At 40.6% G+C, this 23,639-nt stretch overlaps 1 protein-coding gene across 1 annotated transcript in view; it reads left to right on the top strand.

The window, feature by feature from the left end:
- The first annotated feature begins 1,665 nt into the window (after positions 1 to 1,665).
- NCOR2 (nuclear receptor corepressor 2) overlaps positions 1,666 to 23,639 on the top strand; it is a 127,362-nt gene continuing 105,388 nt past the window's right edge. The window contains exons 1-3 of the mRNA XM_089491036.1: positions 1,666 to 1,746; positions 4,149 to 4,276; positions 13,393 to 13,573. Coding sequence (XP_089347162.1) covers positions 1,666 to 1,746; positions 4,149 to 4,276; positions 13,393 to 13,573 — 390 coding nt within the window. The remainder of the gene's footprint in view (positions 1,747 to 4,148; positions 4,277 to 13,392; positions 13,574 to 23,639) is intronic.

The following is a 23,639-nucleotide window of genomic DNA, read 5'->3' as shown; positions in this document are numbered from 1 at the left end:
CTATTTGGTATTGGAATTGGGGAATTGTGGCAGTGTGTGTTTCCCAGTGTATTTAGCGTTATTAATGGGATTTGTTTAATGTATGGTTAAGAATGTATCTACTATTCTGTTGTGTTTTGTCTACAATGGGGTTGAACCAAAGAACTGACTAGAATTAGTTTCTGTGTGTGTGTGTGTGTGTGTGTGTGTGTGTGTATATATATATATATATATATAATATATATTCAGACTTGGGTAAATAAGAGCTCAGAAATGGCATTAAATAACAGCAAAACCCCCACTACTTTCGATGTAAAACACACTGTTGAATGTAATTGATTAATAACTAGAATCTAGTTAGAATCATTTTGCCCTAATGTCCTTGAGCCAATTTTACTGGCATGATATGGCGATTAGCCTTTTAGTGTAAAAGATGTTTGGTTGCAAGTATATACCGTACATTGTTGCAAATGTCAGGCAATCTGAAATATACAGAGCCTGTGGCCAGCGACATTGATGCTTACAGTAGAATGGATACCATGTCGATTTGGCACCCTCAGAAAGTGATTTTCCTTTTATTTCGAAACAAAGGCAAATTCCAGTACATTTAAGTTTTGCAATGAGCATCAATAAAAGTCAGGGTAAGACTGTAAGTAAGCTTGCAATATATTTGTCCCAACCTGTATTTAGTCATTATATGTATATGATTAGGTTACGTCATGCTTTGGAGCAAACCAAATCTCTAGTTTTTCAAGTCTGTGTGCGCATGACATCATGTAATGCCGCTGCTCCGTGTGTGAAAGTTCTCAAACCTGTAATAATGAAGCTCCATGAGTGTCTGTTAAGGGTGGGTAATTTCTTGTTATAATGAGAACCACCTAGAAATAGGGTTTAATTGCCTTTAATAGTATGGCTCTGCTGTCGGCAGTCCTGGGGTTGATGCGCAGTAATAAGATGGCTCTGTAAGCAGTAGTATGAGGCAAATTTGGCTCGGCAAGTGGCATTAAAGTTAATGTTTGTGCAGCTGCTGGGTTATTGTTTCATTATGTATTCACACACCTCAGTCTGGTGACTGGCTCCACTGCCTCTCGCACGTGGTGCACAATGAATGGTTATGTGATGTTTCAGTATATGACCCCACAAAGCACCTGTGTGTCTACCAGAGGAAAGGCAAGGCTGCAGGAAAAAGTCCTGGTCCCCAAAGTGACCTGATGCCTGGTGTTTGAGCCTTGATGTGTGCAAAAAAGTTATTCTTCCTAATGAGTTGCGTTACCGGTTGCTAAAGGTTCTTGCTGTTTATGTGATTTGGCAGCTGCTTGTCTCTTTTGGAAGTGTTTAATGATATTTTCTATGTAAACTCTGAGAGAGTAAACTCTGAAGAACGACAGTGCCAGGCAGCAGATCCTCATCTAATTCACCCAGTGTAATACATTCTCATGCCAGTGTCCAGCATGAATATGTGTACAAGAAAGCACAAAATGTGTAATGAGTAGACTTGTGCATCTGGTTTATACGAATTGCAAATTTACAGCATTTTGGTAAATTTGGCAATGTGTACGAAACAACAAAAATGAGGTCAGTCCCCCAGGTATTGGAAGAAAACGAAGTGAAATCTCAGAATTTTCATCTGAAACACGTGGACACACATTCACTCTCTAACATGCTCAGTGGGAACTTCAGTGAAAAATGGCGGCTCTTGCAGTAACGTCCTCTCCCCGATCCTCCAGTGGGGAGAGCAGATGTAATCGAAAGCACTGCCGTATTGCCGTAATCTCAAGTTACGGCGAAATAATGAAGTCCTCTCTCACAGTTAGAGGATCGGGGAGAGGATGCCACCTCAAGCACCGTAATTTTGGAAAAGTTCCCATCAGGTTATGGCCTCTGAGGAATGGACTAAGATAAAAAATTGAAGGTACTAGATTGAGGATAAAAGAAGAAAAAAATATGCAGAGAAGGTAGGGAAACATTTAGAGAGTGTGAGAGAGTGAACAAGCGTGTGAATGTGGGCACTGGGCAACAAATTTCGAGGAAGGAAATTCATTGCATGAAACCGAATGGGCCAAAACGAACGGAAAAATTTGTCCAAATCGTTTTTAGCCCATTTGCTCATGTCTAGTAACGAGTGCTCACCTGGCTGGTTACAGGGATGGAAAGGGACCCTGCTGATTGATAGATGCAGAGTGTTCACAAGCACAATGTGGCCTCAAGAAGGGTGACCACAGGCCTCCCTTTAATGATGGTTTGCAAATCCCATCACCATCTCAAATGTTGTGAGGTCTCCTATAAATAAAAAAAACAATAACTCCACATCTTCAGACAGACGATCTTGTTTCAGGTGGTTCTGTTAGTTCGGTGAGCTGGTGAGAAGGCTGACAGTGGAGCTGGTGAGAAGGGTATGGCCCTTGGAAAAGTAATCATCTAACCAAGTATGGCATTTTAAATAAGAGTGATGTCTTATTTACACAATTTAATGTATAAACACATTTTTGTAGTTCTATATGCATTATTTGGGCGTTGTACACTGTGATGCACAAATGTGCAAATGTTCTAAACTCTGAGTCTGAGTTTGGGTCTGAAAGAGGGACTGTCCATCCAAAACTGGGAAACGGCATATTAAAGGGGCAGTAACTATCCCTACATCACATCCTGCTGTGGGGTGAACTCATTCTTGACAAAGAAGATTATAGAGATCATAGAGTTGCACAATTCTTCATAGAGCTAGTGCATTCAAAAGTAAAATAAAGGTAGGAACTCAGAAAAGAGCATACTGATTTGTCGTAAGATTTTCAAAAGCCAGTATGTCTGCGTGACTGCCTTGGCAGCCTTCTGGTAGACAGTTGCATATCTTATTGGCCCTCAGCTACATAATCATTTTTTTAACTTGGTTGTTGAGGGGAAAAAAACAACCCTGACTGTGAACCCAAGTGAATAGGAGTTTAGGAGTCTGTATGACATAAAGATAGATAAGAGATGGGAGAGGCTTCCTTCCAAAAAATGACTTCAGTGGCCATGTCAGATAAACCTGCAGGGATAGTGCAGATTGGCTGGGTCATGTGTCCTAAGGGATGGTGGCTGTGCGCATGTGCCTCAAGGCCTGATGGAATGAATGAGCAGATGGGTACTGCTGAATGACCCTCATTCAGGAATCTAAGCCTTTAATCAGTTTGTTTTGTACTTCCCTTGCATAGAAATGGTTTTAGTACTGCGGGACCAGCTGGTTTTAGTCAAGTAGTTCCTGATTTATCTCCAGCATACCCCCCCCCTACATACAGTGTATTTATCTTGGAATGTGCATTTGGAAATGCAATAATTTCACGGTCAAAACATTTTATATTGTGATGGCTCAGAGTTCTTACGCGCCAACTATTTGCCTGTTAGTGAAGGTTAACATATATTATTATTAAAATTCTGTTACAGATTTAATACATTGTGTCTTGGGGTTTTAGAAGCAACATATATGAGAGTTGTAGTTTGCTTGTGGTTTAGGAGTCACAAGGCTGGTGACGCTGATAGTTTTGATTGTGTAGATGTATACTAGATAGTACTGAGAATAATGTTTTGAAGGCCACAGGTTATGTCTGATAATATTTGCAGTGTCTGCCTTTTTTTATAGTTCCACTGGTATCATTGTATCTTGATGTCAGGAGGTTCATGGACAATGTGATTTGCTTAAAGGTGAAAATAGATTCCATTTGAATTCTTGAAAGCAAGACTCTTCAACCATTTATTTAATAATTAACTTTTTTGAGCTCCACTACAAAATATTTTGGGTAGTGAAAGGGGAACTGTCGCCGACACCAGGCACAGAATGGCCACCTGGCACAGGCAAATGCAGCGGATTACGGGATAAAACGTACCAGGGCGTTCTATGCCCCACGCTACCGCAATTGAGGAGGAATATTAATTCCTTAGAATGGGAAGTTGAGATGGCTGCATTAATGGTATACATGTAAGGGAAGGTTTTAATAGAAATATTTTCCTAATCTTATATGCAAATACAGTAACAGATTAAGCTACTGTTGTATAGTACTGTAAGATTTGGGAGTAGTCTAATTTGTTTTAAGGACATATTTTAAACAACTAATGTACTGTTTTCTTATCTGGTTTATGGGGTATACATTTACTTTTTTATCTCTGTTTATAACACTCTCCCATTGTATCTCTTGCAGGATGCAAATCTTTTAGAATATCAGCACCACTCGAGAGATTTTAACTCCCATATCGCCCATGGATCTGTCCTCATACCACCAAGGAGGAGGCCCTCTCTGCTCTCTGAATTCCAGCCAGGGATTGAAAGGTAAGAGAGAAGCGTGGACATTGGAGGATCCAGGTACAAATGCTGTATAGTATCCTGGAGTGAATAAGATATGAATCCACACATCGCAAAGAAAAAAAAATCCAGGATGACAGTCCTCTTAATTACACTTTACTAATATAGCTTACCTGCCCACTGTCCCACGTTTTGCTGGCAGTGGGGACTATGAGCGGGTTGGGGATATCTGTATTGCAGCACAGACCTCAAACACAACTCCCATGTGTCCACTCCCTGATATAGCCGTGATATTCACTGGTCTTGAATATGGTGTTAGAATTCACAACCAGTGAGGTATGTTCCTCAGATAGACCTTCATCTTCGCTTGGGTCAATATGGCTATATCCGCTTTCCTTTGTGCAGAGTATTTTGTAAGTAAGAAGCAGGGCCTCTCCCTCTCAGATACCTGATTCACAATAGATCTCATAGCGCCCAGCCTTGTGGTCTATTCTTTTTTACTCTCCAGATGCCATGGTATGTGTAGTTACAAGAATGTTTTAATCTTATGCCAAATTCCTCCCTCTGGGCATCTTCTGAACATTGAGTATTGTATTTGATTTTACATTTTATCTCCATAGTAACTAAATGAAAAAGGGAAGGTTTACCTAAGAACCTTTTAACGCAGTTTGTAATCTATATTAACAGACTGTTTTGTTTTTTTCCCCTTCCTTCAGATGAATGCAATTTTCATGTGTTTTTTATGTTTTTAAATAGATGTTCATTTTTTGGAAATTACCCAATAATCTGCCACTACATCTCCTGTGGAAGAGACACTAGTATGCACAAGCATGCTCTAAATTGATTGAAAACATTGTTATCTGTTCAGTTTGTGTTTTTAACTTGACAGTATATACTCCAAAACCAAATGTATTAAATTAAAGGAAACCTAAACCAGATGGCTTACACCCGCAGAAAAATAGGGTTTATAAAAATGCCGATAAACAGACTCCTACTTATACACTTGTCTCTTTGCTATTCAGTATAGTATCTGTTGGTCTTGTTTCACATCTTTTTAATTTATGTATGTAAACTATATTTACATACAACCAACTAAGCAGAGGTGCAGGACCTCCAAATGTGAAAAATGTAAAACATACTTTAATACATTTGATTAAAACCAAAACATACCGTATTGGCTTGGATATAGGCCGCACCCTAAAAGTTTGGTGCTTTTTTAAAGAAAGTTTTTTTAATAGATATGCTGCCACTCTGTCCCCCCCCCCGAGATATGCTGCCACAGTGTCCCCCCCGAGATATGCTGCCACTGTCCTCCTCCCCCCCGAGATATGCTGCCACTATCCCCCCCCCCCCGAGATATGCTGCCACTGCGGGGCCGGCGGGGGACATCTACGCAATACAACTTCCAGTGCCGACACTCAGAGGATGTGCCGGCACCGGAAGTTGTATACGCGTATTGCGTAGATGTCCCCCGCCGGCCCCGTAAGACACCCGGGAGTCTGCTCTGGTAAGTCTTGGGGGCAGAGGTAAAATGCGTCGTGCGGACGTTCACCGGCTGCGGCGATGCGCGTAAACGACCTCCGTTGCCGGCACGTCTGCACGATGTGCTTTAACAATCTCCCTTGCCGGGACTCCCCTTGTGGGAATTCCCGGCAAGAGATATTGTTAAAGCACATCGTGCAGACGTGCCGGCAGCGGAGGTTGTTTACGCGCGCATCGCTGCAGCCGGTGAACGTCTGCGCGATGCGCTTAGACAATCTCCCGTGCCGGCACTCCCCCCGTGGGAAGTGCTGGCAGGGGAGGCTGTCTGAGCGTATCGGAGAGTAGGATGCAGGTCCCCTGCACCGCTGCGGGGATCTGTATCCTAACCCTGCTGCCTGCCCGGCGCCCGGAACTACATGTCCCGGGCGTCGGGCGCTAGACCCCGAATATAGGCCGCACCCCCACTTTAAAGACTTAAATTGGGGGGGGGGAAAGTGCGGCCTATATTCCAGCCAATACGGTATATATTTTTTAATGTGGATTATATGTAATCGCAGTTATCTAATAAGAAAACCATAACTAATGTGAGTGTCGACACATTTAGGTAGCCATAGCATCTAAAATCCCCTGCTCTTTTGTTAACATTTTGTCCTATCGCATTATGATCTCCATGAATGCATCCCTTCTTGGCTCTCCTAAAATCAGTCTGGTCAAATGTAGATAGTCTAGGCCTTTAGAAATTCCAAGCCATTGTAGTCTGTGGTCTAGGTTGGTGTTTTTTCTTCCTCTCTATGAGGAAAAGCAGCGTGTAGCTTAGTCAACTTTCCTGCTTTGACCAGCTTCCAATCCTAAGACTATTTTGGATTTAAGGACCAAAGTTGAGAGAATCTCACCATGTCGTCATTAATATTTATCCCTCGCCAATGAACTTACACATATCACTCTCTGGTACAAACTACTGAATTTACCATCTCTTAAAAAGGTTGACTCCTCTTTTAGAAGCTTTGTAGTCGGCAGGACCATTTTGTTAACAGGTATCTACTCAGGTACTTTTATTACTTTATATTACTGCAGGACAGGTACAATCTTCAACTACACGAATGTGCACTGGGCTTGCGGACTTGCGTTCAGCTTGTCAAAAAAAGCTACACAGGAACTAGTGACAGAGGTTAACCTTCTCAAGACCAGATGCTTGGGTGGACAAGTAACATAGTAACATAGTAACATAGTTCATAAGGTTGAAAAAAGACCAAAGTCCATCAAGTTCAACCTATATACATATTGTGTCCCTACTGTGTTGATCCAGAGGAAGGCAAAAAACCCTTATGAAGCAGATGCCAATTGCCCCATACCAGGGGGAAAATTCCTTCCCGACTCCAAATATGGCAATCAGAATAAATCCCTGGATCAACGTTCTGTCCCTATTAATCTAATATCCATAACTTGTAATATTATTGCTTTCAAGAAACACGTCCAGGCTCCTTTTGAACTCTTTTATTGAGTTTACCATCACCACTTCCTCTGGCAGAGAGTTCCATAATCTCACCGCTCTTACTGTAAAGAACCCCCGTCTGTGCTGGTGTAGAAACCTTCTTTCCTCCAGCCGTAGAGGATGTCCCCTTGTTATAGATACAGTCCTGGGTATAAATAGGTCCTGGGAGTGATCTCTGTACTGTCCCCTTATATATTTATACATAGTTATTAAGTCCCCCCTAAGCCGTCTTTTTTCCAAACTAAATAACCCCAATTCTGATAATCTTTCTGGGTACTGTAGTCCTCCCATTCCCCTTATTACTCTGGTTGCCCGTCTTTGAACCCTCTCCAGCTCCACTATATCTTTCTTGTACACTGGTGCCCAGTACTGTACACAGTATTCCATGTGTGGTCTGACTAGTGACTTGTACAGGGGTAGAATTATTTCCTTGTCGTGGGCATCTATGCCCCTTTTGATGCACCCCATGATTTTATTTGCCTTAGCAGCAGCTGCCTGACACTGGTCGCTACAGGTAAATTTTTTGTGTAAAATGTGTGATGGGAAGAAATAAGGGGCAGTCGGTGTTTACCAGACTGGGTGCCAATATGAATTCTGACAGAATACGAGAGGAACATGTTTTAACAAACAGCAAATTGGTCTCCTAGCTATCAGCCTGATGAACATGCAACATTAAAAACTTGCTTAACAGAGCAAGAAGACCGATTACACCTTTGGACTTTTATTTTTCATAAAACTTTTCTTTCTATATTTTTTAAGCTGTTTCAGTTTCTCACAGTACAATCTGTACAGCCTATTTCCTTTCCAGAAGCACAAGTTCTAGATCCCATTCCACATCACCACAGGCCTATATTTTTAAATGTTATGCTATTATTAACTAATGAAAGTTTGTGTGAGCACTTACCATGGGAATAAAAGTGATGCCGTCGTATTGGTGTTTCAAATAATATGCTTAGGCAGTTGTTTCATTAAATAAAGCACATTATTCCATTGCCATAACAATGATTTTGTGTAGCTATACAAACGAGTAGAGGTAGCTACATGTAAAAATGTATTAATTCGTAATATTATTTAAAAATTGTTCTGTATTCTGATTGAAGACTCTCTCAAAGTAACACTCATTATCTGCCCCTGTCACAATCTATTTTCTACATCTACACTTTAGGCTGAAAACTAAGTTGATTTAACTTCCAATAAAAAGAGAGAAATATGCTGGTAGGAGACTTTACGAGGCACTTAAAATAATTAAAACCAACTTGGTGGGACATTATTTTATTTTACTGTACAACTGCAGTTATAATATAAATGCTTAGTTTTCATCTAGCGTTGTAGGAAAAATGTATTTTGTATTTATGTCTAAATCACACACCCTCTCTCTCTAAGCACCCTAAAATAGGCCAAAAATGTATTGCATGCGATTATTTTACAGTAAGTAATTTCAAGATGAATGCATTGTACCAGGAATGGGTTGATCTGCATAACGTTCCAAAGCTCACCTGGTCTTCTTTGGCAAGACTGAGCATGCAATGGGTGTGAATTGCTTAACAGCCTTTAGCAATTTATACGCCAGGCGACACATAGGTTATTTATCTTCCCGTCTCAATGTTCTAATTTTAACTCCGCTTTAACCTTTAGTATTCCGAGAATCGTGCCATTCAGTCCCAACCAAACACAATTTTTTTTTTTTTTTTTAATATTCCCAGTTACTTAAACCCTTCTGCTTCACAAGCTGCTTTCTAAAGAAATCTTTAATAGGGAACACATTAGTCGAAGTATGTCTGCTGAACATTTCCATGGTTTCCTGTCTCGAAAATAAAACTCGCTAACTTGTTCTAAACCTGCACACATTCCTGCAGATACCGATAAATTAAGCACCTTGTAATTCTAGTGGACAGCAAAAAGTGACACTTCAGTTTAATTTGTTTTTTTGGGGGTTTTTTTTGTAGATTTTAGTGATGTGGACAAATATCGTGGAAATGTTAGAACATTTCTAACAATATTCTCCAGTATTAAAAAAAAAAAAATGGCTATACAATGAAAAATGTGTTGGAAAATCTCACGTAACATTAAATGAATATTATATACAAATAAAAAAAAGAATTCTCGAGGCAAAAAAAAATAAAAATATTAAAACTAAGTGAGAAAAAGTGTCACACTTAAAGCTCCGGTTCATTTCGTTCTTTCCTTGGTTTATTCACATAAAAACAACACAACCTTTTTTTTTTTTTTTTACAAAAAATGATCTATGGCAATACCCTACCCTGTCTGCTTGTGTGTCACGTGCCAATAGGGTTCCCATCAAAAATTAATAATTTAAAAGTTTAACTTCTCTAGGAAATATTTATGCAGTCAACAATTTTAGGAATAATTTTTCTATTATTACATTTAGTGATACAATCTCACATTCAGTAGATTAGGTAGAACGGCTCCTTTAAGAGAAAATGTGAGATTTTGGTATTGAAGTTCCTGGTAGCCAGGTCTACGGGAACTATTAAACACCACACCTAAGACACAGGGCTACATTGCTTAATGGGGCGTTACACTGAGAATCATTATATCTTAATAAATTGAACATGACATCATACCACATGCTTGACAGAATGCAGGCTTCCCCTCTCCACTTTAGAAACAGAAGTGATGAGCAAATATTAGGGCGAGTAACCTGTCCTTATGAATACTTCCAACCTTTCAGATCCTGTAGACCTGTAATTTGTAGAATGCTAGTATTGTATTGATGCCACTTGGCACAGACTATATTTGTTGCATTGTCACCATGTGCAACAGAGCAGTTTAATGGCTTGGTACGTTATGATGTCTCTCCCTCGCTAATCTTTATCAAGAGAGGGAGCACTTAAGTCATACAAGATGACATCATGTGATCCATGGCAGTTACACAACAAATGGAGGGGGGGATACTTTTCTTTTGTTTTTTTAGTCTAAAGGGTGACGTCACAGCCTTTGTATCAAAACCAGCAAATTCCAGAAACGGTTAATTGATAATTCTTCATCTAAGCCAACATAAGTATTCCCGGGGTGATAAGATACTGGAAATAAAATGAAGTAAAAATCACAGTACTGTAGTTAGTTATTATACATCTTGAATGAATAAGATTATATGCTCACATGAGCCAGATAGAAAGTGTGTGTCAATCAAAATCGCTGTGTAGTTCCTCAGAATTCGTCTCCTTAGGTTCAGAATTCTCCTGCTGGTTCACATCTCTCCCGATGCGTCCATTCATGACAGAGGGGCGTTTGCCCAGAGATACCGGTATCGTTGGTGAAATTCACAGGCACCTCGGAACGAATAGGCTACAAACACATTATAATGCAGTGATATAACATAATAAAGTAAAGTAATAATACATCCAGTAACGTCCTATGCGTTCCGTAGCGCCTGCTACTTCCTTAGTGACCGTGTACCGTAATGACAATAATCTAAAAGACAGTCAGCTGTACGTGGCATGTCTCAAGATGCTCATCCTGAATACACGTTGCCCATTTTACTTTATATTTTGTTTGTTTTCCCTTTCTAGCTTCCATCTTATAATGTACAAATTATGACGATCTGTGAAGACTTCCAGTTCTGTACGGAACGTACGATCACAGAATTGGTAGAGATGTCCTAGATTTAACTATGTAGCTTAAGTAGAAAACCTGTGTTGTGCGAAGCTCTCTCTCTCAAGCCTCATTGAGCTTTGGTGTCATTTGCCAATGTGACCCATCAAAGGCCCCGTGCTGTGCATCATCACAGTGTGCCTGGCTGCAATCAGAGGGTTACTGCTGAAGCGCATTGTTGGTGATCATAATGCTTTCCCCTTCATCATCTTAAGACATCCATCTCATATGTATTAAACGATGCCCGAAAGAAGTATTTGCAAATTAGTGTAACTTGGTGCTCAATGAGCAGAAAGTAATTCTCTGAGAATAATACCATTATATATTGCTTTATATGTAAGTTTGTTTTCTATGAAAATGTAATAAGATTTTGCCTGATTTTATAGTAAGGGGCTGTGGATGCTGATATTTTGTTAGAACACAGTATTTTCACACATTAGTTGCTTAATCAATTAAGCATTTAAAGACATTATGAACATGTATGGTCACTCAAGGCTGAGTTTTTATTTTTATTTTTTTTGGAGGAATTTTCGCTGCTCCAGCACCACACAAAGCAGATTCTTTATGGCAATGCTAATGAAGTCCATTCTTTTGTATACTCATTAGTCAGAATGTCCAGCTGGGTCTAACAATGAGCCATTGATAAGGAGTCAGGGTGTTTGTCAAGTAGATCCGGCTAAGATAACAAATCTAGAACACATGCAAATGCGAAATATGCAGCCTTCTGAAAATATTATGCAAAAACTAGAATGGTTAGAAAAAAAGAGCGCACAATATTTTCGAAAACTTTTTTTTTAGTCTGATACTAATAAAACATTTTTGTAAGGAATTCACCCGTTTAAGTAAAGTGCTAATGTTCTAGTATTCCTCCTCCACACGTTGATGCACAAAAAGATCATTTGAAACCGTGTTATTGCCTCATATTTGGTCGTTGATAACTGCCATCTTATTTCTGTAATCTCTTTGACATTTTTAAAGAGCGTTTACTCCAAAAGACCATATAATTGATGTTTGTAGAACCACAGTTGATGGATGTAGGTCACTAGATGAAACAAAGTGGAAGGTCTTTTATTTGGAAAAGCCAGTAATGCAGACAAGGGTGGAAACAGAGAGGATTCCGGGGGATATCAGGTGTCGGGTTAAACCTTATATTTTCTGGAATGACATGAGGTGATTTTAGTGCATTTTTCCTGAAGGTCACATGAAATGTCTTCTCTTCAACTCAGTGCCTGGAATATGAATAAATCACGGGTGTTATAAGACAGACATCCCCCCCCCCCCCCCCCCCCCCGTTAACATTCTTAAAATATTTTGGTCTATAATAAGAGTAAGGTTTTTGCCTAAATAAAAACACACTCAAGAGACATCGCTTAGATGAATATAAAAATATTTTAATAAATATATATAAAAAAAAACATATACACAACACAATAGTAATACAAATAAAAATTATTACAAATGTTATCCACAAAAAGAAATCGTATGTACAGATACATGACAAGATGCATATTCAATAAATAACCATGAGACACATGTAGTAATGAAGAACTCCCGATAAAAAGCTATTCAAAGTGGCTCCTAGTAAATAAAGGAAATACTCGCCACTGAGAGAATACTGCCTGGTCAGGGTAGCGCTGTATTTGGCGTTAGCCTGGCCAGGCAGTATTCTCTAAGCTGTCTCTTGAGTGTGTGTGTTTGCTTTTATAGGTTTTCCCTATTCCTTAGGGAGTCTCTTATTTCCAGGACTAGCTGCTTTGTTTCATATTGTTACCCATTCTTATAAGTCCCTATTCCTGCCCTGTATATGGTTGGTAACTATGATTGAAAATATTTTTTTCACATATATTAATAAAGTTTTGATGTTTTTTTTAATTCACAAATTAAGCGCTGTGTTCTTATCACAATTTTGCCTAAATAATCTTTTCTACAAGTCCGTTACTAGAGGTTTATACTGGGTGTGACATACACGAGACCTTCCAACTATTGCCATTATGGAGAGGTCACTGCATGTGTATCCCTCCATTTTAGAGTTGATTGTGAGCATATAAGCGGAAAACATTTTATTGATATTTTTTGTATTAGTAGATTGTACAGGCACAAGGAATTAAGAAATATAACTTAATGCAGGTATTTGCTTAACGCATAAATTTGTTTCCATGCTGAAAAGAGGACCAAGTACCAAGACGTTATTAACAAATAATCATGTGAGCAGACGTGCTATGATCAGCCATGTTTGTCTGGTACATCTGTTTTCCCTGTGGGCAGGTGTGTTATCCGTTAACTGACCTGCATCTGTTTGTACAGATAAAGATCCCACTATGTGCTTGGCTTTGGCTTACGTAGGGCAGCTAGGTTTGATTATGTTTTTCCAGGCAGTGACCTATATTAATTTAAAGGAGCATATACAAACTTTGATTGGAAAGCTGGTCTTCACAGAGAGCTTGCAGTATAATGGTTGGCATATTTTACTAGTATGTCTAACATAGCCCTTGAAATGTGTTGGTGTCTACCTTAAGATAAACACCTCTGTTTTTTCCTTTTCTTTTTTTCTCAGATCCCAGGAGATGCAAAGAAGAGGGGAGCAGCATCATTACATGTCTGAAATGAGCAAGCAACAGGATATAGATATGGGAGAGTCGAAGCGGCCCAGGCTGGATCTGCTGCAAGATCAACTGATTCGACATTCACCACTGATCAATCAGAACCAACACGGAGCTGGTGAAGACCACAGCAAGGTACAAATGAAGGTTTTTGCTTAGTTTGCTTGGTAAAGAGGGAACGAATTGAGACCTAAGTTTGCCAGTGCTCATAATGTTAATGGTCTATATAAATGACTAAGGGGTGAGTACAGTAATCACTCAAAGTGCAAGCTAAACTCAGGGATCAGTTACAGAAACCTCATGAGTCACAAATTAGGTCCCCATTAATTTTAGCAAGGACCATGCTCACTCCTGGGAATTTGTGGTGTAATACTAAACCAGTGTGGGCCCCCAACGAGTTCCCACCCTGTGAGATGCGTCTGTTCAGGCCTTTTAAGCACCATGATTGTGGATAATGGATTTTACAAGTGTTATTTGTAATCAGCTAGCATAAATTGGATTAAAAATCAAACCCGTGAAGCCACTTGACCCACTTGCCAATAGGAAACAGTAATACGTGTGTTTCCGTTATTCTGTTAGCTTGAACGTGGAAGAAGTTACCGTTTTTTCCTGTTAATTTTATTGGTGCTTTCGGATGAAGTGGAGTAAAATTCCATCTGGAAGTTCAAGGGTTATGTCACCCTGCGGGTTTTTTGATTTTCTTTATTATCATTCCATTCTTTTCTTGGAAATATAAAGCTGTTTCCATTTAAAAGTTGTTTTTCTTTTCCTTTGCTGTGGATGGTACGGAGATACTTGGAATGCGTTCCAGGTTCTGTTGCGGGATAAAGACTTGAGGAAATCCAGCAGCCCGTTTTCAGCAGTGTTGCACTTGGACGAGGGCCACAGAGGAGAGTACATTGGGTCTTAGCCTGTTAACCCTGTCTGCATTACAGGGGCAGTGCACTCTTAAAATGAGTGAGCTTCAGACCATGGATTTCTACCTCATCCATTCTGTACAGAATTCAGATTCTGTACAGATTTCCTCACTCACACATATGATTGATGACACTGGATTAAATGAGGTCTTGATTTAAATTTAAAGTGGCTGCAATTCCTAGAAGAACATTTGTTTGTCTCCTGGAGTGGTATGCGCAAACGTCACATAAAGATGCACTTACGTTGGAAACGGTATGGAAAATTAACAGAGACATTTTGTTACTTTTGAAGCTGGTTCCAGAAATGTCAATATAAAATGATGGTTAGAGTTTAAAAATGTTAGGTGAGAGACAGTACTTTGTTTCCGATTAAAAAATAAAGCTTTCTGGCAGATGATTTGTGACAATTACATGTTTTTAAATTGATTTCTTTATACATACATGAGAGCCCTTAGACATATTTCTCAATATTGATCATTGCGATAATTCTGTCCCTTAGGCATAGGCTTGGAAATGAAGCGTTTCTATGAATGAACGCGGTCAATAAGGAAAACTAGATGTTCGGGTATTTCAGTGCATTTACCCCAGTATCATAAAATTATTATTTATTGTTTTATATTGGCCTAAGATAAGGGTGTATTTATACACATCATAGAAGCACAATCATCAGGTCAAAATATATTAAGGATTATAGAATCTGAAGACATATATTAAAGAGTTTTTCTTGCCATATGCATGCGATTCCGCAGTCTATATTCCTGCCCATTTGCTCCTACACTTATTTTGCCCCACCCACATTATTGCAATTATACTGTTCATAAATCATTGTTTTTCATACCAATCCACAAGGACCATCTACAGCTTTGCTAGCACTGTTGGCATGTCATTAGAGACTTCTTTGAAAGCGACTCTTATGTGCCATATCAAAACCTACCACTGTTACACATCAACGATGCACATCTTTGACCACAGTTGGCCAACAACTCTCCAGTCCGTGATCCACAATCAGCATGTGTCCATCTAAATTTTGGATGAGGATGATGAATGCTTTTTAAACATACATTGTGTCATTGACTTCAGTTAAAAACATGTGACATCTGTTTGGTAGACATGAGGTGGAATCCTTCCTGTTCCGATGGGACAATACAAATAACATGGTTATGCTGGAATAGGCATTTTGTAGAATGCCATTCCCTGGAAGATCTTTATTATTCAGAATGTGTAGATGGACAGCCCCGGATTAAATGGAGAAAGGGTGAAATCTGGTTTCCAATATCCAGATAAAAGTCTATGTGGTTTCACTCCAAGATACTTTTTAAATGTCATATTTCTATTAAAATAATATGAGTAAACAATGCATATTTTCTTTGGATGGAACACGTTGTTCAAACACATCTTCATTCATCTGACCTGTAACTTGTGTGTTTCATTTTATCTGGCTGCTTCAAGGCCAGTTTCTGAGAAAATGATCAGACGTAAAATGTCAGGGTCTTATTTGAATGGAGATAAATAGGTAATTTGTAAGTTGTCGGTGTCAAGTTTACTACCTCACTTTTATGCTTTCCATGGTATTCTCTGTTTTCTTGAACTATTTGCCAGTCTAAATATACGTTTCCAAACCCGGTCAGCCATTGGCCTGGGTTGCGGAACTGGCCCTGTACGTTCTATAATGGCACACGGTAGTTGAGTAGTTTTAACAATTAGAAATGCCCCAGTGGACAAAAAAAGGAAGATGCAGGGCTGTGGTACTGACAGGTTGCCTAAATTGGGGTATTTCCTTAAAATCACAGGATGTTGCCTATTTGTGAGGCAATTTTGAGGCTGTTGGCAGCTGTGTTTGTATAATTTGTATTTAAACACAGAATTTGATGGAAGATAAGATCCAATCGGCCCATCTAGTCTGCCCATTTTCCCTGACGTAAAGATATAGACCATAATCGGTCCTTGGTCTTGTATTCTATTTATACCTGGGAACTTCTGGGCTCCAGCTACCCGGAGCCTTCTCTTGCAGGACGCGACCAGGACTGCACACTGACGCTGGCAGTCCCCGCTGATGTTGGTGGGCGGTCCCGCTGACAGGGAAACACCCCCATTTAAAGGAAAAATGGGACGGGGAGCGGGGCGTGTCAGGACCCCGCTCCCACGACCCAGAGGATTCGAGTCTTGAACCGGAGAAGCAGTGCTCACCCGGCAATCTCCGGGTAAAGCCTATTGGATGTTTAACTTCACTGTAGTGTATTAATCCCCATCACTTTGGCTGTAAGGCTGTTCCACATATACTCCTCTGAGTAAAGAAAAACTTCCTTGCATTACCTTCTAGTTTTAGATTATGACCCCTTGTTCGAACACCTTTTAAAATTAACTTCTTAGCTGTACTTTGTTAAATCTATCACATCTCCCCTCTCTCTCTTCTTTCCCCCAAGCCATACATATAAAGATCCACTAGTTTGTCCTGATAATTTGTGTGCTGCAAACCATTTCCCATTTAAGTAGTCCTCCTCTGAGCTCTGTCCACAATATCCTTGACGTAATCACTGTACACAATGCTCTAGGTGAGGCCTCACCAGAGATCTGTAAGATGCCATAACCCCCTTCCTTTTCCTGTTACTATTGCCTCTAGCTATACAAACCAGCACCCTGCTGGCTTTTTCCAATACTTTATTATGTGGGAGTCAGAGTTGCATGCGAGCACAGCAAGGTTGGTTCACTGGTTCACATTTTTGCATGAAAGGAGGACTCTATAATATGGATCACACTCATCCTATTACTGTAGAAAAATTATATTAAAAAAGATTGTCATTGAGTGATGTCATCGACACAAACATTGTATTGTTTGAACACATCTTCTGTCTTGCTTTTACCTGGTGTCTATTTTATCAGTGTTTAAGATGACATCTCTTGAGTTATTTATTTGTTTTCAAAGACACAAGCTTAATGAATGATTGATGAATGTGCAGTATTTCGGAGAAGGCATTCCGGTTTCTCGTGGTTTTACCTTTTCAAAGCATTCTCATAAGGAAGGCTTGCCAACATCTTGGGTCATTAAAGGTAAATCTCAGAACTAATTAAGTGTGAAAAGCAAATATTCTCATCCTGCTTAGTGGGGTTAAATAAGGTAAAAACACAATGGCAGCCTATTCATAGAAACATAGAATTTGCCTGCAGATAAGAAGCATTTGGCCCATCTATTCCGCCCATTTTTCCTGATGTAAGACTACAGTATTGCACTACTAGCACGGGGTCCCATAACGTACAGTATTACATAACACCAGTAAGCCCTCGCCTCCACGAGTGGGCTGGCTCAATTCAAATCTGCCCTGTTTGGAGAATCTAGACTGGCCTGAGGGGCATTTGCCTCCCAGGGCCAGACGGACTCTGACCCTCTGATACAGGATAGTCCTTTTACCGATAATATAATGCAATTAATAAAACACTTTAGCTGTGTAGAAATAATATAATTGTTCTTGGGAAAAGCTTGGGTTCAGCTGTGTTCTTATCTGCCACCTCAACATTCTGTGGAACGTTTAAGAAATCTCTGTATGAGCCCTTTGTTGTGATGGGACTGTAAGCAAAAGATTGGTGTCCTGTGGTCTACTTGGAGCTTCTCCAGTATTGTCCTTTGCATGTTGCATCTCAGCAAAGATTTGTTATGGGAACACTAATCTGTTGCCGGGATTAACGTCTCAGAGTTTCCAGTGGGCTGGGCTCCCCGTTATTCATGAAACTGGCTGTGACTTGTATTGACCTTGGCGCCTAGCCCAGTTGGCTAGGAGGTGAAATGGCACCAGCCTAGTACTTAAGAGAATGTGGGTTGGGCAGCCTGCGGCTCTGCGGAGAGCTGCACCATTCTCTCAGGATGTTGTAGGAGTGGACCTTGTGTTAAACCAGCTGATCAACAAAACCTGGAAATAAAGCCTGGCAGGCGGAAATGCAGCCACATCTATATTCTGTCAACCTTTGAGTGAATTGATTAAAAGACCTGGGAGGTTTATGAAAACAAATGGATGTTTTTATTGGCGTGTGATACGATATTCCAGAAAGTTGCCTTTTACGTCCAGAACAGCAAACTATTTGTTATAGCTGGCAATTTGAATGTTTAATTTCATCATTTCATTTAAACCTTTCACATCCTTCCCAGTAAGGGATCTGAATGTTGTCCCCCCTTAGAAATTCCTGTTTATATAGTGCATTATCCTACACTATACTGCAGTGTCCTACTGACACAGTTGGCCAAAGCTGTGGACAGAAGGATTTGGTTAAATAACTTGCTTATATTACTAGTAGAAATCTGGAGTGAAATCCATGACTTCATTCACTAAAGTAGGGGTTGTGCTTTTGACTCCCTTAAACTACTATGCTTTATAAAGGACTATCTAAACTAGTCCTGGAGAAGAAGCTCACTGGGTTGGCCCAAATAAATAAGATGAAACGGCAACTCTCCTAATAACACATTCTTTCATTAATAAACCACCCTTATACATAGAGATATGCTTTATTGGAAATAACATAAAAAAAACCAAACTTATAGACTCGCATACTGTTTTACAGCCTCCCTTTATGATACTTTTTCTAGTCATGCTACGTTTCTTTTTATCGTGTTTGTTCAGCATGACAAACTACATTTGACAGACTAAGACAAACCGATGCATTAGGTAAAGAGGGCCCTGCTAGCACGTTTACTAGAGGGTTACAGTAGATGATCAACCAAATGTTGAAGTTGGTAAAATGCCATTTTATATCTCTATACAGTAAAGTTTATTGAGACATAGAGATTCAATGGGACACCCAATCCCTTATCTTATATCTTATGTCCTGATCATAGCATTGTTCCTTTTGGGGAATTTAGTACACTGTGAAAAATATTTTGTGCCTCTAGAAAAAGAGGGGTTTAAGAGAAGGAAAGAGGTATTTGGTTCATAAATAAAAGTCCATTTAGAGGGACTACCCCTTCTAAAGGTAGACTCTTGGTAGGTATGAAATATTGCTGTATAATAAATAATGAACAATTTACTTGAGTAATATAGGGTACCATATATTGTTCAGGATTGGTGTACTTACAGCATACAGATTTATCTTTAGAAGTCAGTAATAGTGGCTTTTATTCACGTCATGTTAAAATTCCAATGGTTTTAAGTAGTGGTCAGCTAGTGTATTAGATACTTGGATATATTGTTGAATAAAAGGCTTGTGTTTTGTTCTTCAGAGAAAATGTGCAGAATATAATGCACGCTTCAGTAATGGAATGCTGGCAGTGGATGGTAGGGAGAGGTCACTTGGGGACACTTAACACCCTCTGCTGTGTATCACTCTCTGTCACTCTCGAGTCTTTCAATTCGCCTCTGCTTTGCCGGAATGAAATAATAGGGAGGTTTTGGCTGGCTCTCCACCACACAATAGACAGAACTGGAAACTCTTCAATGTTTTAAGGATACAAGAATAATCCTGAGACACTGTCTGTTGCTTTGGTGACCTTAACTACTCTGAAATTAAAAGGAATCTCACAGAATACATGATCTGAAAGGAGAACTTGTTCCAGGTTAAGCCTGGGCATAGAACAGAGAGATTATGAGAGGTGGATTTCACTTAGGGTTTGTAATGGAAAGAGCCTTTATGCACCATTTCTTTGCCAAGGGAGAGACATGTCTGAATAGCTTATACTGCTTCAAGAATATAGTCTAGAGAGTTTATCTTGTCCGGGAAAATATTCTATGCCACTGGTTCATAGTTGTTGTCTTTTTTTGTTCTAACCTCAAATGAGAAATTGTTGCAATTTTATGTAATTGTTCAATTTCATGTCTTTAGCTTTAAAATAATATATTTTAGTTTTCATTTCCCTTTAAAGAAACCTGATGAGGTACATCCAGGGGGACATCTTAAAGGCACACGCTAATGAAATGTATTCTGAACTGTTCATACGATATCCCTGCGTAACAGACAAATATTATCCTTTTTCTGATTTCTAGATGGCCTATTGAATGCCTTGTTTGACCTGAAAAGACAAAACATTGGCAAGTGAAAGTATACAGCATGATTCGTTCCCCATGAATAGCCTTCTGGGTAGATCCTCTGTGTTAAGGGGATAACACTTGTATCCTACTTTTGAGTGTAATCCACCTACCTTTAAATTCTTGACGCTTGTCTGATATGCGCGCATAATTTAGGCCCCGATATTTGTCAGGGTTTTGGCTAATGATCACCCCTCTGTAAAAACATTTTTTTACAGGTTATGCTTTGTTTTTTCTTTTACTTTAGAAAATTTACTAATTGCTAGGATTTTATCCAAAGTGCTTGTGTGCGGCTGGCCTTGTCTGCTATGTGCATGTGTGGGGAGGGGGGGGGTAGTGATGCGAGGCCATAGACACAAAGACTGAAGTGGGAAAAACCATCAGGAAACTCCACGTCCATTCACGACTGCTAATTCCCTCTTCTTTGCTTCCTCCTTTGACGCACAACAGTCCTTCTTGGATGCTAAAGGACATCTGACCCAATATAAACTATGGGAATAGAGCATGCTCACTGCTCAGGGGGGCATTCTGCCAAAATCCCTGGACATTGTCATCTGCTACCATGCTTGGCAGAAGATGGAATCGTGTTTTATAGCTAGTAAAAATAATTCAAATGTAGTAATTTTTGCATTCTACACATGCCATAAAAAGACCTTATCTCTTTCTAGATGGCTCCAAATGCCTTCTGACTGCATCTTGGCGATGTGGCTTACACCAAAATAGAGCTTTACAATTATTATTTTGAGTTTGCACTTTAGTCAAAGAGATATCTTTTGTTGGGCCACTGTAGAACAAGATGTTACGTCACATATGCTTTTGGGATCTCAGTGGTCCCTTCCATGTTTCTGCAGCTTTGATTTATAAAGACCTTGTCTTTTGCTTGGGCCAAAATGGCTACATCCGTTTTCCCAGTTCTAGCATGTGTGATATTACTCACCTATTGGTTTATTTTAATGTATGTTGTTTTATATGCATAGCTTTTTGGCTTCCTTGCTAGGTTCCCATTGCTCCTTAGAATGCCCCTTAAAACTGGCCTGTTATATTATGAGAGTTTATCTTCAGGTATATTTTTATTTATTTAGAGGACCTCCTCAGAATAGTAAGACTGGAGGTGCTACCAGGGCCGGCCTTAGGGGTGTGCGACCTGTGCGACCGCACAGGGCGCCATGGTTGCAGGGGCGCCTGACCGGGAATTAGATTAAAGCATCGTTGTTTTTTTTTAAACTTTATTTAACATCATTCATGTTAAATAAAGTTTAAAAAAAAACAACGATGCTTAAATCTAAGTCCCGGTCAGGGGCGCCGAGCGGTTGCTCGTGAAGTTCTCGGCAACCGCTCAGCGCCCCTTACTCTCCGTGACTCCGTCACTGTGCCGGCATCTCATGTTGAGCGCCGGACTATTCCGGCTCTCAACATGAAATGCCGGCACCGCGGCAGAGCGAGAAGACGGATGCCTCCCGCTCCCACCGCAGGACTCCGGCAACAAGGTAAGTGGAGGGGGGGGTGTAGTTTGAAGGGGCAGAGGGGGGGGTGTAGTTTGAAGGGGCAGAGGGGGGGTGTAGTTTGAAGGGGCAGAGGGGGGGGTGTAGTTTGAAGGGGCAGAGGGGGGGTGTAGTTTGAAGGGGCAGAGGGGGGGTGTAGTTTGAAGGGGCAGGGGGGGTGTAGTTTGAAGGGGCAGGGGGGGGTGTAGTTTGAAGGGGCAGGGGGGGTGTAGTTTGAAGGGGCAGGGGGGGGGGTGTAGTTTGAAGGGGCAGGGGGGGGGTGTAGTTTGAAGGGGCAGGGGGGGTGTAGTTTGAAGGGGCAGGGGGGGTGTAGTTTGAAGGGGCAGGGGGGGTGTAGTTTGAAGGGGCAGGGGGGGGTGTAGTTTGAAGGGGCAGGGGGGGTGTAGTTTGAAGGGGCAGGGGGGGGTGTAGTTTGAAGGGGCAGGGGGGGTGTAGTTTGAAGGGGCAGGGGGGGTGTAGTTTGAAGGGGCAGGGGGGGGTGTAGTTTGAAGGGGCAGGGGGGGGTGTAGTTTGAAGGGGCAGGGGGGGGTGTAGTTTGAAGGGGCAGGGGGGGGTGTAGTTTGAAGGGGCAGGGGGGGTGTAGTTTGAAGGGGCAGGGGGGGTGTAGTTTGAAGGGGCAGAGGGGGGGTGTAGTTTGAAGGGGCAGAGGGGGGGTGTAGTTTGAAGGGGTAGTTTGAGGGGCGGTAGTTTGAAGGGGCAGAGAGGGCGGGTAGTGAGGGGGGGCGCCAGAGGAGTAGTCCGCACAGGGCGCCACAACGCCTAAGGCGGGCTCTGGGTGCTACTTCTAGTTCTTGCCCAAAATTTAGGCTCTGGGCAACATGTTGTAAGCTTTTGGGGCCGGTGTCCCTAATGTTCTCTTCTGTATGAATGTGCGGTAATAAATCTGTGCCAGATGAGCATTTATTTCTAGGAAAACCATTGCATTTGCGTCTAATACGGTAGCAGAGCAGCTGTAAATCTTCAGGGAGCCAATTCAACGTTGGTTACTTGTTTAGCAATGGAATTTGCTTCAGGCTGTTGAATCTCTAAATAAATTTGACCTAGATCCATACAAGCGCCGGGATTCTGATAGCGTTTGTTCTCGTGTGAGCAGCTCCAGAAGGGATTAATATTCTATTTCTGACCTTTTCAAAAGAAGAGCAATGCTGCACACTGGCACCTCAAAATAGATCCAACACTTCCCAATGCGTTGCATACCTAATTCAGCAACAAGGTAGCCATGTGGAAACTGATAGCAATTTTTATAGGCAGTAATATAACTGCTCAGCCGGAAACTGAAGAGCAGTCACTCTCAGCTTTTTTATAGAGAGGGCTGGATACATAAGGAATAATGTATATGTATTAAAAATTTTAATCCCTTTTTAAAAACAGTACTCAGATCACCACTAATACTTTTTCCAGAAGACAAGAAATATTGTTAAAAGATGTGACAATGTGAAGAATATTATTTTTTTGCTTTTATTACTTTTTTACTTCAAAACTAAGTTGTTTAAAGAGGAAGGATTTAAACAACTTAGTGTTCACCAAACACCGAATAGTAATTTATTTCACGGTGACCTCTAGACTTATGCATTTGGGATTTGCATTATAACGAAATGTGATGATTGTGTTAGTTCGTACGAATGGAAATAAGCTCCCAACAAAACAAACTTGCTTTTGTTGATCTAACGCTCTCATTCACTCTCCCTTATGCTCTCCATTAATGTCTCCCTATCTTCTTCACAAACCACTTTTTTGTCCCTGTCTGCTTTCTTGCAGCTCTTCGTCTTTTTTTTCC

This window comes from Sceloporus occidentalis, unplaced genomic scaffold, assembly GCF_023333645.1.
Source record: "Sceloporus occidentalis isolate IW3139 unplaced genomic scaffold, rSceOcc1.0.p SCAF_48, whole genome shotgun sequence".
NCBI classification, from domain to species: domain Eukaryota; kingdom Metazoa; phylum Chordata; class Lepidosauria; order Squamata; family Phrynosomatidae; genus Sceloporus; species Sceloporus occidentalis.
This window is presented reverse-complemented; position numbering and strand designations above follow the sequence as displayed.